Source organism: Aphelocoma coerulescens, chromosome 3 (assembly GCF_041296385.1).
Source record: "Aphelocoma coerulescens isolate FSJ_1873_10779 chromosome 3, UR_Acoe_1.0, whole genome shotgun sequence".
Lineage (NCBI taxonomy): Eukaryota > Metazoa > Chordata > Aves > Passeriformes > Corvidae > Aphelocoma > Aphelocoma coerulescens.
In genome coordinates, this window is record NC_091016.1 from 78,329,276 (window position 1) to 78,342,997 (window position 13,722).

Sequence of the window (13,722 nt, forward strand, 5' to 3'; positions counted from 1 at the left end):
AATGATATGGTAAAAAAATTTATGTGGTTTTTTTTTAATATTTACCCTCAATTTGTTTCCCTTCTCTGGCACACACAGTAATGTAAAAACAAGACTGCTCAAATCAAAGTTAAGAATCCAGCTTAAACTTCTGGATCTAAAACATCAGTAGCAATTCTTGGAGGCCTTCCCCATACCAGAAGAGAAACATTTCCAGTTTTCCATTAGTCAAAACAGGACTGAGTTTTAAATTTAAAAGTCCAGAGGAGTTTTGAAAAATAGAACAAAACTTTATTTACATCAAGGAACCTGAGTGCCTTCTCCAGATAAGAATTTATTACAGTCAAGACCCAAGTCAGTCTATTAAATATCACATTATATGGTACAATGTAAAATCCACACCAAGCAGAATAAAAACTATTAAATATATAAGAGAACATCCACAGATTGCAATACACTTGTATGCAAAGTAACTTAAAAGAAACAAACATCAAGGCATAAAACTTTGCCTAGTCTTGCATTCAAGCATTGGTCAGGTACAGAATAAAAGTGCAAATGCCAGGAGTGTGAGTGCTTGCAGTACAGTCCAGCACTTGGCAGTGCCTCAGCATAAATGAAGTATTAAATGACAGCTGCAAGAGGTTACCTTTCACACTGAAGCAGAGCGCTCATCTTCAACCCATTCCTGGGTTTGTGGACAAAAAGAGGATTATCAAAGTCAGGTATCTAATCTATGGATTAAAGTTCTTGTCCTCAACAGAGAGATGGCTTTTCTAGCATAAGCAGGGCAAAACATTTAGTCCAAGTAATTTCCGTTCCTAACCTGTAAGGAACTTAAGCTTTCTAGAGGATGTGTAACTTAAAATAGATCTGCACTGTAAACAGATCCTCATTTCAGCTGTATTTGCCAAGAAGCAATTTACTTGGGAAGGAAACTTAAACTTGTGAAAACTAACATTCATTGTCTAAACACAAGCCTTGAGGAACACCAAAATCTGAGAGCAGGGAGTTAAGCCTTGACCAGCGAGGGTGCCTAAAATTGCTGTGAGCTGGACTCATCATTGGAAATGTCCTAGATCTTGTTTTAAACTTTAATTTCTTCAGGCATTTCATTTTCAGTCAAGGGCAGCCCCTGCTATTAAAAGCAGGCTGGTTAGGGGATAAGGAGAATACTTTCTGTCAGTCTATCCCAGTTCAAGTTTAAGACCAGAACTAAGACACTGAAGGCTCCAAGGTCCTGTAAGATGAGTCTAAATTTAGATGTCATCCAGGCAAAGGTCTCCACACATCAGTGGAAAGTGATTCTACACAGATAATGCTTCAGCTTCCACTGTCTTACAGCCAGTTTTTTGGATCCTTTATTCGTGGGAAAAGGCTGCTCTTACCTTGGCATTCCAGCCTGCTCCTCCATTCCCATTACACAAGCCTCCTGCTTTTTAAGGAGGGAATGGGGATGAATTGAAGTTACTCACACAGGAGTTAAAACAGGCAGTAAAAAAAAAAAATCTTTGTTTTGCGCAGTATTTTTACATTTGCTGGAAAGACGCTGGTCAGAAACACAAATAAGTGTGTGAATATATGCAGTAGATAAGCATCTAAGAGATTACAGCATATTTCCCAATGGAGCTTTGATTTCATTTTCTGGGGTTTTTTAGTACTTGATTATGCAAATGATGTCAACTAAACTGTCCATGTAAACTATCCCTGAGAACAGTCGTACTTGTAGGACATTCTGATCTGGAATTTCATCAAAAATTCGCATATGAATTGGGGGAGTTTAGAATCTTCTTGGTTGCCCAGTATCTTTCTTTAAATAATTTTCTTCTGGCAACATGATCTCAGGTATAGGGAAGCTTTCTTATAGCAATGTCAACGCAGGTGAAGCTGGGGGGATTGCAGTTCCAGCAGTTTCCATATATTTCATTGTGTGTCCTGCACCTTCTCCATCCCCCTCCACCAGTGGGATTTGTCCTCACCATCAGCTGACACCCCCTTATTTTGCACACACACAGAGAGCAGCGTGCAGGAGGAAAAATGGGAAGAGGAAAAATGATGAAATGCAGGCTCCAGCTGCCTGCATTCCAGCCACTCCCTCTGCCTGCCACACTGTTTGCTTCCATGTCAAATCAACTAAGCACACAGGGCCACATGGACTCACTCCTGTCACCTGTGCCTAGGCCATTTACAAGCCTTTACCATTTCCTGCAAGCAGAGAGAACCCTCGTGCCACAAGTGAAACAAGGCTGCATTTTAAAGTGCAGGTTCATGCATTGTGCTGGAGAAAGATGCCACAGAAGAAATGTGGCAATAACAAAGTGGCATTTAAGTGCCAGCAGCAGAGGGAGAGGGAGGCCCTGCAACATGGCAAGGCGCAAACAAAAAAAATACACATTTTTCACCACAAGTTGATTCTGGCTTCTTACTAACTCCTCAGAAAGGAAAAAGCCATGCAAGCCTAGGTTGCACACTTGGAGGACAAGAGAGGGAGCAGAAGCAGACCTGAAAATGCAGGGAACATCTAAGATTCTGTGCTATGTTACACCTAGAGCTCTTTTGTTACTAAATGAAACCTCTTAGTGAGAAAAATACTAATAAAAGTGCAGTTAAAAACCCCAAACAAGAGTAGATTCTGATCACAAAGACTTAAAAAAATACTTAATAAATATGGAGTTCCAAGTTGACAAATGACAAGATTACTGTTTAGACGGATTTTGCCATTTGCTGCTGGTTTAGGTTTTGGTTTGTTTTTTTGGTTTTTTTTTTGCTCTTACTAGGAGGGCTCCCTGGCATGGCTGTGCCTGCCCAGGGCTTCCTTCTTAGCAGCAATAAACCTACACCTATAATCCATGGCTTCTCTGCTAGGAAGAGTCAGGCTCTGTGCCATCCCCCAAAGAAATAAATAAAACCAAAATGTCACCAATCCAACTGACCAGGAGCAAGTAGTCATACTGGAAAGGATTGTCTCACTGGTAATTCCCTCTCCTTCTCAAATCTTCATTGTAACACATTACCCTGTTAAATTCTTGGCACAAGAAGCCAGAGAATTTGCTACAACCTGAATTTAAACAACTGGCATAAAAATACCATATATTAAGCCATCTCTTTTACCTGTAGGGAGCCAGCAAGAAGGATGGAGAGGGACTTTTTACAAGAGCACGTAGTGATAGGAGAAGGGGGAATGGATTCAAACTGGAAGAGAGTAGGTTTGGATTAGAAATCAAGAAAAAAATTCTTTGCTCTGAGGGTGGTGAGGCACTGGAATAGGCTGCCCAGAGAAGCTGTGGATGCCCCATCCCTGAAAGTTTTCAAGGTCAGTCTGGATGGAGCTCTGAGCAACCTGGTCTAGTGGAAGGTGTCCCTGCCATGCAGGGGGGTTGGAACTGGATGATCTTTAAAAGGTCCTTCCAACCCCAACCATTCTAAGATTACATAGTAATTTATCATCTTCTGCATACATTTGTTGATTTCAGTGGTAGTGCCATAATTAAAATCACAAATACTTTTAGATTTGTTGCCACTGTTCAGTAGGTTGGAATCATGCATTTGAGCAGATAAACAATGACCCATTTTGTGCCCTTTCTCATAAACTGCTTTTAAATGACCCAAAGGCATGGTTTCACTCCTAAGAAGTAATTTCCAGTTTTTTCTTGTCTTTGTCTCAGAACCAGAAATTCATATAGTTTGCCAAAAGGTTATTCAATTTACAGCTGCTGGGCATCACCAGAAATTTTAACTGATCTCCTGATCACACACAATTTTCAAACACAGTAGAAACACTCCTCCTTCACAAGGTAAGAAAGTTCAGCACCACAGATAACAGATCTCTCTCCTCTCTCATGCAACCATTTTGTGACAAAGGACCTCAGACCTGCACATTTCACCCACCCCCAAAAAAACTGAGTAGTCTGAGCAGTCCCCTTCTTTTCCAGTTACTACAGCAGCATCTCTTCCTTGGATGCATGCCTCAAATTTAGAAAACATCTCTTACGTTTTAACAGTTTTGGCATAGCCTGTATATTTATCATGTTACCCCAGTCACATCACTGAGGACCTTCCCTTGCAGGCTGAAAATGAAAGAGGAGAAAGGGCTGGGAAAATGAACATGCTGAGCTCTGCACCACTTTGAAAGGATTCCTGAACCACTTGACAACAGCTACAATTCAATTGCATTTCCATTAAAAAAAAAAAAAGCTTTGACTCTATTCACTCTTCTCCCAGTCAACATTCCCATTTTGTCTTCCAGGGGAGCCACCAGCAACCACTGGAGAGTTGCCCAATACATCATCCAGATGGGGCTGGAGAGAGACTTCAGCTGGAGGGTCCCCTGGTATCTTATGGGAGGTGTCCATCAGAGAGTTTTTCAGTTTGTCATTCATTTCTATTACCTCAAAGTCTGCATCGTTCCACTCTGTTACATCCTCCTCATCCTCCTCATCCTCAGTAAGCCTCGAGTCTGACAACAAAGCTGCCTGGGTCTCGCTGTCACTCACTTCTTTCAAGTCATTCTCCTGGGGAACGTTGGCCAGTTTGTACATGATGGGGAAGAGCAGGACTGTCATTGCAGAAGTCACGAAGGCAGCGTACGTGAGGACAGGAACGTGGTGGAACCTGCCTTGGAGATAGCCCACGGTGGCAGGAATGCACATCTCGCCCAGCGCCGCGCCCACCACGAACAGAGAGGCTGATTTCCCTTCAACGACCGTGTACTGCTCGATCCAGGCAATGCCGCTGGGGAAGACGGTGGCCATGGATGCTCCGTAAATGGCAGTTCCCACCCACAGCAAGGCTTGGTAATGTGCAAAGAAGGCCAGGGCTGAAGAGGAGGCAGCAGAGCTTAAGAGACTCATCAGGATCATGGTGCCAGGATATAGGAAAGCAGCACCGAATATCGCCGCTCCTCTGCACACGGCAAATGCACCCCAGAAGACAGAATTCAAAGCAGCTGCTTCACTTTCTTTCATCTCAGCAAAGACCATTGCATAAGTAAATACATAAGAGCCATAAGTGACCTCTGCTCCCACATAGAAAAAGAAGAATAAAAACAGGAGACCAACTAGAAGCCAGTGGTATTTGGCAAGCACTCTCTTCTGCGCAGAAGCCTTCAATTTGTCTTGAGCTGAGCTGCCCTTTGAATACAAAACAAAAAAGAAGATGGAAATGAAAAGAATATATGTCCCTATGATAATATAGGACCACAAAAAATCTCCATCATGATGGTCTTTCAGTGCTGATGTAGTTGATGCAGCTGATGCTGTCGGCACAGACTTCAGGACAGACTGGTTTGTCTTTTCGGCCCCTGGAAGTTCTTCAGATTCAGAGCCTCCCAAGGCCATTTTAGCCAGGATTGGAGCAGCAAATGCACCAGCAGCAAAACTGAAGTGCAAAGCCTGCAAGTGTGGCCCAGCCTCTGATCCCCAGGTATTCAGTGCCACTACATTGCCACCTGCAGATCAGAGAGAGAAAGATTCATTTTAGTCCAAGACCAGATATTGTTTAAAAGAAAAAAAAAACAAAAACCCTACAAAACAAACCATAACATATATTACTAATTCAATGTACAATAATGCCAGGTTTAGCAAATACAATGTGCAAAACAGCAGTTAACTGAAATTCTGCCTTAAATCCATGTGATTACTTGAGCTTCAGGAGGGTATTCACAGCAGTCAAAACAAAGAGTCACACAGCAGCTTAATCCAGCAGCAATGGCCATGCATAACTGTGCCAGGGGAGGTTTAGATGGGGTATTAGGAAAAATTCCTTCATGGAAGAGGGTTGTCAAGCATTAGAACAGGCTGCCCAAGGAAGTGGTTACGCCACCATCCCTGCAGGTATTTAAAACGCACGTGGATGTGGCATTAGGGATATGGCTTAGGCCTGGCCTCAGCAGTGCTGGGTTAAGGGCTGGACTCGATGACCGTAAGGGTCTTTTCCATCCTAGTTGACCCTATGATTCTATGGTTCTAATTACCATATTTGACAGTTTGCAGCATTTATCAGCCTTTTTTAAAAGGGAAGTTTAACTGCTTCTCATTTCTCTAAGTATCAAAAGCAACAACACCTAGTGCTAAGAATCACAGGCCTCATTAAACAACATCCCAGGAGAAATAACAAAGCACTTGCTTCTGATGGGCTGGGCCCACCCCAACTGCATTCAAATGACTTTCCAGAAGCAGAAGGGTTTACATCAATACCGCTGCAAACACCAAACTACACCACCATTAGATCAACAATAATGACAGGAGTAAAATATCAGGGAGGTGCTGTGGCAGTTCAGCAGTTTGGAAAAACTCCTGTGACCGCACAGAGCCTGTGGTTGATGGACAGGTCGTCAGATCAGTTAAATAAGCTGGTAACACCTCCGTGATGTGAGGGGTTTGCAGCCGCTGGGGGCTGGCAGAAGGGGGTTTTACCCCTCGCGTGCCGACACAAAGAAGCCCGGAGGTCAACGCTGAAACCCCTCTGGAAGGCGGCACTCAGTGCCCAACACACAATGAAAAAGGGGCAGAGCTCCTCACCCAAAAGGGGCCGTACCTTCCTGTCGCTGTCAGGCAGGCACAAAGGCGAAGGGAAAGAAGTAAAGAGAGGGGGCTCTCCGTGTGTGTTCCACACAGGTTTATTCCCGTGAAAAGACAGGGACAAAGTGGCCAATTGGTGGGAGGGTCCAGGAATCTTATACTGGGTACAGAATAGGTGGGGAAAGGGATCTCAGCCAATGGGATAGGGGCAAGCAGGTGGGATTGACAGGAAGGGAACCAATGGGAACAACACATAGGAGGGACTCAGGGAAGGATCCAATGGGGCGTCGAGGAACAAAGAACTTTCTAGAGCTAATACATATTAAAGAAGAGAACTTAATAAACATAACTCATACATAAAAGAGGAAGGGGGGAAGCATTACCCAATCAGGGGAAAACATGCAAAAGACAGAACAGGGGACTCATGGGTTCTCACCATGACGGAAAGTTACATGCTAAATTTGCATTGCTGACCACCACAGCTGCTTGTCTGCGTTCTCAGGAGACGGAGTGGCTGGAGCCACTTGCACTGCCACAGTGATAGATATATTTGAAGAAGGAGGAAATGCGAGAAGTGCCTTTCGTTTCTGCTCCTCTGCTGAGGGGTGGCGAGGCGGTAAGCCCCGGGGCCCGTCCTGGCATGGCAGCATGGGGCCAAGCCGCCAGGAGAAAACCACCCGGAGCTGCAAAGCAGCCGTGGGCAACCGAGAGCAGCCGAGAGCAGCCCAAACAAGAGCAACTTCTCAGCTGCAACTTAACAGATACCAACTTTCTTCCAAGTCAGAGAGAAGGGAAAAGTGAGATCACGTTGAGAAGAGGCCAACACGGCGATGCCACGGTCAGTGGGGGAAGGGAGAGGTGGCGCTCCCAGCGCTGGAGCTGAAGTTCTCCTTGCAAGCCGTGGTGAGGACTATAATACAGCCATTTGTTTTATCCCTGTAGTTCATGAGATGAGGTACATGGGGGGATGCAGAAATCCACGTGCAGCTCGTGAAAAAAGTGCTCATGCCAGAGCTCACAGATGTTGTGAAAGGCTTTTAGAGATTGAAGAAGAAAGCCTTTGCTTTCAAGCTGGAGTAGCTCATCCTTAAAAGACTAAACCCCCATGACTCTTATGACCCATGAGGGTGGTGTGGGAAGACTGCAGGATTCATGGGAGAGGTATTTTTCACTGCAGCAGATTTGGGCAGACTGTTGTCGTGAGGTTTTGAAACCACACTAGAGAAGTTTGCAGGGAACTATATTCTGTGGGAAGAATCCCACAGCACAGCAGGAGAAACTCTTTTCCTTAAACATAAAAAAAGACTTAAGAAATGAAACACTGACCAAAACCCCATGTTTGTTTCCCTTGCATGGTTTGGTGGAAAGAGGGAGGTATTGGAAGAGAAAGATGTTCTGAAAGTTTGCTTTGGTTTCTCATCATTCTTTTTACTTTTAATTCTGCTAGTAATAAATCTTCTTTATACTGTTAAGTCTGAGCCTGTTTTTCCTTGAAGTTTTTTCCATTTTCCTCAATAATCCTCATAAAAATGAAGTTCCGATTTCCCCTTCTCTGCTTAACTATAGTAGAGGCAAATAGATTTCGTGGTGCTGGTGCCTAACCAGTGTCAAACCACCACAGGTGTTTTGAAGTAGTCCCTCAGAAGAATGCAGGAAAACAAAACAGCAGTCACATTCCTGTGCTGCAGTACAGCAGCCCTTGTCACTCAGCACTCTTCCAAATCAATTCAGCTTCGGTTTACTGTCTTGCTCGGAGTTTCTTCTGCTGGTCCTGCTCCCTGCTGGGAAGTCTTCCCTGCCTCTGAGGTCTGATCCAAGCAGTACACCCACTGAAGGTATTTTTACCATTAGCTGACAAGATTTTCCCATACAAAGAATTTTTAAACCAAGTGCCATGCAAAACCATCTCTTCACTACTGGATCCTGTGCCGTGTTTTACATCTTAGCAGAGCTCCCTCAAACCCCACAGAATTAAGGCAGACAGTTCACATGTGCAGCCAACATTCCTCTGTGTTGCCAACCAGCCAAGCCACCACAGCCAGGCCCTGGCTGAGATACTTCCAGAGCTGTTTGGGTGGCTAAGCTAACAGATGAGTCAGCTCTTTCTCAGAAATAACCCTGCCCTGAAGGTGATCAACCAGCTCCAGTAGTATCTTGCTGGTTAGTGAGCATCCACAGGCTCCTGCAGTAGGGCAGCAGTCAGCACACACTGCTGGGATCTCTCGAGAGAGGTGCCAGGAGTGGCTGCCTGGGATTGCTTCACCACCATGTGCTACAGCAATGCCAGAACACTGCTCACTGATGTACTTTTGAGCATTTCCTAATCTCTGTGTGCAAGTATGCCAGCTTTTCCCAGGTGTCTTAAGCATGCCCAAATCCCTTGCTGTGGCCTTGCCTCCTGATGCAAAGTGCCTGCTAAAGCCAGCCATCTGTAATCCACCTTTTCTAAGCCGTGCCCAGGGGACTCATTTCTGTGGGAGTTCATTTTTCATACCCCCAGTGTAACTGACCTTTCTGACCACACCTGTAGACATTTTCTCTGCAACTTCACCAACACATCTCAGGATCACAGAATCATTTAAGTTGGAAAAGACCTCTGACATCATCTTCCTCCAATAATAAGCCTCTGCTAAGAAACTGGGTTTGAACAGCTTTCCAGCAAAAGTGCTGGGTTTGGGGTTTTTTTTTGCCCAGGCCATTTGCAGTATGCACATGCCACAGAACTACAATCTGGGGGACAGAACAGATTTGTATTCCCAGCCACGTAAGCATGGCTGGCCAAAGGTGGAAAATATCCCTTAATTCAGGGAGATGGGTGCCATGGTGCTGTGAATCCCCAGCTGCTGCTGAGCCAGCTGTAGGTGGGCAATTCTTCCAACAGCAGCTCTAAGAATCCCTCTCTCAAACACCAGGGCTTTGCTCAGGACTTAGGCCCAGCTAATGCTAATGAATATCCTGACCAGCTTCCTGTAGATGAGTAAATTAAAGAAAACACTGCTTAAAAAGAACAGGGCACTTCCTCTCTGCTTGTAATGACCCACTGAAATGCAAATTGATCTTGTGAAGCAAGACATACCCACTCCCCAGTCCCTTAAAGGGAGGCCTGTCATACCCACACAAACACTGGAAGCCTCAGGACCAGATTAATCCAAGAATCACAGCCAAGTGAAACAGCTCCCCTCTTTTAATTCAGGATGTATCACAAGAAAAACCAGCAACTGTTTTGGTATGCTCGAAGTTTCCAACTATTTCGGTGAAAGAACAGTCAGACCACAGGGTCCCTTACCTGTGTCCAGAATTCCCATGGAACCTCCAATAACTGACATCAAGATTGTTAATAGCAGGGATTCCTTACACCAGGGTATCCCATAAAGACCAGCTGTTGTTGCAAGCATGGATAATGCTGGAAAGGTTAAAAAACAAAACAAATAACTCACATACTACAGTTTCCATTTAAATAACACAGAAGACCAAGAAATACAAATAAATTCATTATTATTGAAGTTATAAATAAACCTAATAAGTAATGTAATCTAAATATCTCAATCCATGGTTAGCAGTTGCAGCTAGAAAGTTCAACAGATCATTTTCCTTTGGAAAAAAACGGAATTTCATCAAGATATAAGCCCTGAATGACAAACCTGTTTGGCTAAAGCAAAGGGAGCAGCAGCTCCTGCTAGGACATTAAGAAGTCTTCTGGAAATTTCTGCTTTAGAAATGTGACTTCACTACAAAACCAGTAAAACATGGGTTGAAACAGTATCAAGTCTGCCCTCTGAGAACTGCACAACATTTAATTTGGCTCCATTTTTAAAAGAACCCAAATCATTAAGCTCTTAAAATACTATAAAGTAAATATACCTTGTCCACAAGTAACCTCCATATAAAGATATTGACTTTCATTTATAGTCTGCTCTCACATGAGGGGTGTATTCCAATGGATCTCTGGAATTCTAGGCAGAACTACAAAATTTCTCATAATAAATTTAGCAGCAATTCATTAACTGTATTAGTTTTGCCATTATTACCTACACTTACAACATAGCATTTCAAAAAATATTTTTTAGCAGATGGAAATTGCTTCTATTACCATTTGGGAGGAAGTTCAGCAGTTCAATTCTGTGCTTATAATTACCTCCATTTAAAAATTACCTGCAATTAATATCTTGAACAGACAGTATTAGGTTATTAGAAAGCTTGTTCAGCTGTCTGTATTATTTTTCAAATCAATGCATGATCACAGATGCAGCAGACACATAAAAGATCAATGGGGCTGATGTAATTAAGAATTTAGGTAAATTCCAAACAAAAACAGCAATGTCCAGAACCCGAAAGTCCTAAGATACTTGGCATACCAGCCTCAAAACATTTCTGAAGGTGTGTGTGCTGAGCTGTGTGAAGAAAACACTAGAGATGGGGTGTATTAAGTACAGCTTCTCAAGTGCCCCACTGAGACCTGGAAAGTAACTTCTCAGCAAGTGCTCAGTTGTCCACTTCAGCTCCACACCTGAAGATTGGCACTTAAAAGTTTCCTTGACAAAGACAGATGATGTTTTCAATTTTTCCTCAGAACAGAGTTTTTCTTTGTAGCAGAGTTCCAGCAGTTGAGACATGGGAGGTAAAACTACACACGCCAAAATCTTTTACAGGCAGCACCCAGATGATAAAAATGAGAACAGGTTCAGCGGTTCAAATTGTGGTCTTGCCATAAGCACTACCAAATTGGAAAGAATTAGGAGATCCATCATTTCCCTAGCATTGCTGACAGCTATCCTCAGGGAAAGAAGGAAATACTAAACTATTTCAAGTTAACGTGCACTTCCAGAGGTGTGTACTGATTCCATTACAGAAGGTAAAGTCTCAAATGTGAGACACAGGCAACTCTGACCTTGTCAGGTGCACAAGGAGGAGGCTAAAGGAAACGCACTCTGCAGGTGTTCTGGAGCAAATTACAGAGAGGAGGTTGGGTACAGGTATCTTAGAACAGTGGAAAATGGGATCTTCTCATCTTCTCTGGACTGACCATGTGATTACAGCACGGTCCTTAAGGGAGGCACAGTTCCCTGAACAAAGGAGGAAAAAAAGAGTAAGCCCTGGTATATGTTTTAATCCCTAATTTAGAGCACAAAGGCACTTGAAAGGGCTTCTGCTGTTTTAGGTGTGTTCTGAGAATCTCTGCGGGAATGAGACACTAACACAACTCTAAAAGGAGCCCCTCCTTTCTGGATGTTGAGTTTGGCTCCTGGCACCCCGGTGGCTGAGCAGCCCCGCTCTGCCTGGACAAAGCTGGTCCTGTGCTCCTACAGGAGCAAGTTTCCACAAGTCCGGAAAACTGTGAAGATCATCAGCTGTGGTTCCTACAGTTTAAATGTTCTCACCATTACAGACAGTAATTAATGTTTCCCACTTTAAATAAGTTAAAATTTGGCTAAGACCCTCCAGTCAAAATCCACAGACTTTTGTCCACTACATGAAGATGATCGTGACTGATGAGTGCTAAGTAAGGGAAGGGTTTGAGAAAGCTCCCCCCATAGAAATGCGGCTCATCGTGGCTGCTGGAGGTTTCTGCTGCACACACGACAGCCCAAACACATCTTCCCGTTTCACGTTTTGTAGTGTCACTACAGAAGCCTGTATGTTCCAAGAGCGCCTACACTATGCACATTACTCGATACAAACTAAAAAAAGTCCAGTTGTACTTGTCAGTGCAAGCCAAAGGCAGCCTTAGGTCAATCCATGCAGATTTTGTCAGTTCAATCCCGTTCCCGCTGCTGGTGTGCCCGGCGGGCCCGGGCTCTTGGCAGCGATGCCGCACAGCAGCAGTGCCCGGCGCCCGCGGTGTCAGGAATCGGACCGGGCGGAACATGGCGGCAGCGAGCGGCACCGCATCCGCGGGGATCTGGGGGAGCAGCACCACAGCCCACGGGCCCTCCCGTTCCCAGGGCTCGGCCCTGCTCCGTAAAGGCGACACATCTCCCTCTGGGGCTGCTATCGCTGGGGAGAAGCCCAAGTTACCCCGGACAGTGTCCGGCGGGGCAGCACTCACCGAGCAGCAGAGTGGCGTTCATGCAGTCAAAGAGCACCCCGCCGAGCACCGACCCACCCAGGTAGCCCAGAGATCGGCCCACGAAGATGTAGTAGATGTCGCTGACGTTCTTGCGGACATTGGCGGCCAGGTTGGGGAAGGTGGGACCCAGCACCGCGATGCTCATCCCCTGCCGGGCAGAGTGCGGGGTCACCTCGCCCGTCCCAGGGAAGGGTCCGCACCGCCCCCCGCAGCCCCCGGCCCGCCCTCGCTCATTCACTCACCAGCCCCAGGAAGGAGGCGCAGAGCACCCCGGTGATGCACCAGCGCAGCGCGGCCCCGTCCGCGCCTCGCCCGCAGCGCCAGCCGCCGCCCCCGGCCGCCCCCTCCGCCTCGGCCTCCCCCGGCTCGATGAAGCGGACATGCAGCTCCCGCTCGGCCTCGGCCATGGCTCCCGCCGCCGGCTCCGAGGGCCGCTCCGGGCCCGGGGAGCGCGGCCCCGCCCCGCGCACGGCTCTGGGAGGAGCGGGCGGAGGATCGGGAAGAGGAGAGGGAGGAGCGCCGGGCTCGGCCCCGGGGGATGACACCGCTTCCCCCTCCGCCGGGGGCTCCTCTTGGGAACGGGGCTCGGCGCTGGGGAGCGACATGCCCAGGGCCGCTGCACTCCACACCGCTGCAAGCTTGTGCCACAGTGCCTGGAGAAGTGCCTTTATAAACCAGCATTTATTACTTTATTTTTAATCTGTGTTATCACTCAAACGACACTCGACCTTTCAGACAACCGATCATAAAATAACTTCGTGTTCTGCAAAGACTGTTATGTCACGCTAATAAAGCTTCTCAAGAGGGAGAGAGCTGCTGGCTCTCCTAAGCACAGGTATTAAAAAACATGCCCGGTACTAAAAGTACTAAGTATTAAAACTACATACATTCCCACCACTCACGTGGAGCAGCTCACAGGCTGTGCAGAAAGTCTCTGTTCATGCTCCCTGTCTGGCACTGAGGTGCTGCTCCCTGTAAGAAAGGCTCTGAGTTTCACCATACCTGGTAAGTTTAAGCATCACAAACAACTCAAAAGATAATTCCAAACTGCACTGCTTTGTTTTGTGAGTTGTTCATAACAAATAGATACTGGGATATAACAGAGCATGGACAGGGAGAGCAACCCATTGCCGTTTCTCCTGGCACTGGCAAGCATGTTGC

At 45.8% G+C, this 13,722-nt stretch overlaps 1 protein-coding gene across 1 annotated transcript; it reads right to left on the reverse strand.

The window, feature by feature from the left end:
* Positions 1-2,164: 2,164 nt before the first annotated feature.
* On the reverse strand, positions 2,165-13,209 carry MFSD4B (major facilitator superfamily domain containing 4B). Its single transcript, XM_069010977.1, has 4 exons — positions 12,804-13,209; positions 12,541-12,709; positions 9,781-9,897; positions 2,165-5,422 (listed from the first exon to the last, which is right to left on the reverse strand). The coding sequence occupies exons 1-4, from the start codon at positions 13,164-13,166 to the stop codon at positions 4,179-4,181; spliced, it is 1,893 nt and encodes a 630-aa protein (XP_068867078.1). The 5' UTR covers positions 13,167-13,209; the 3' UTR covers positions 2,165-4,178.
* Positions 13,210-13,722: the final 513 nt, after the last annotated feature.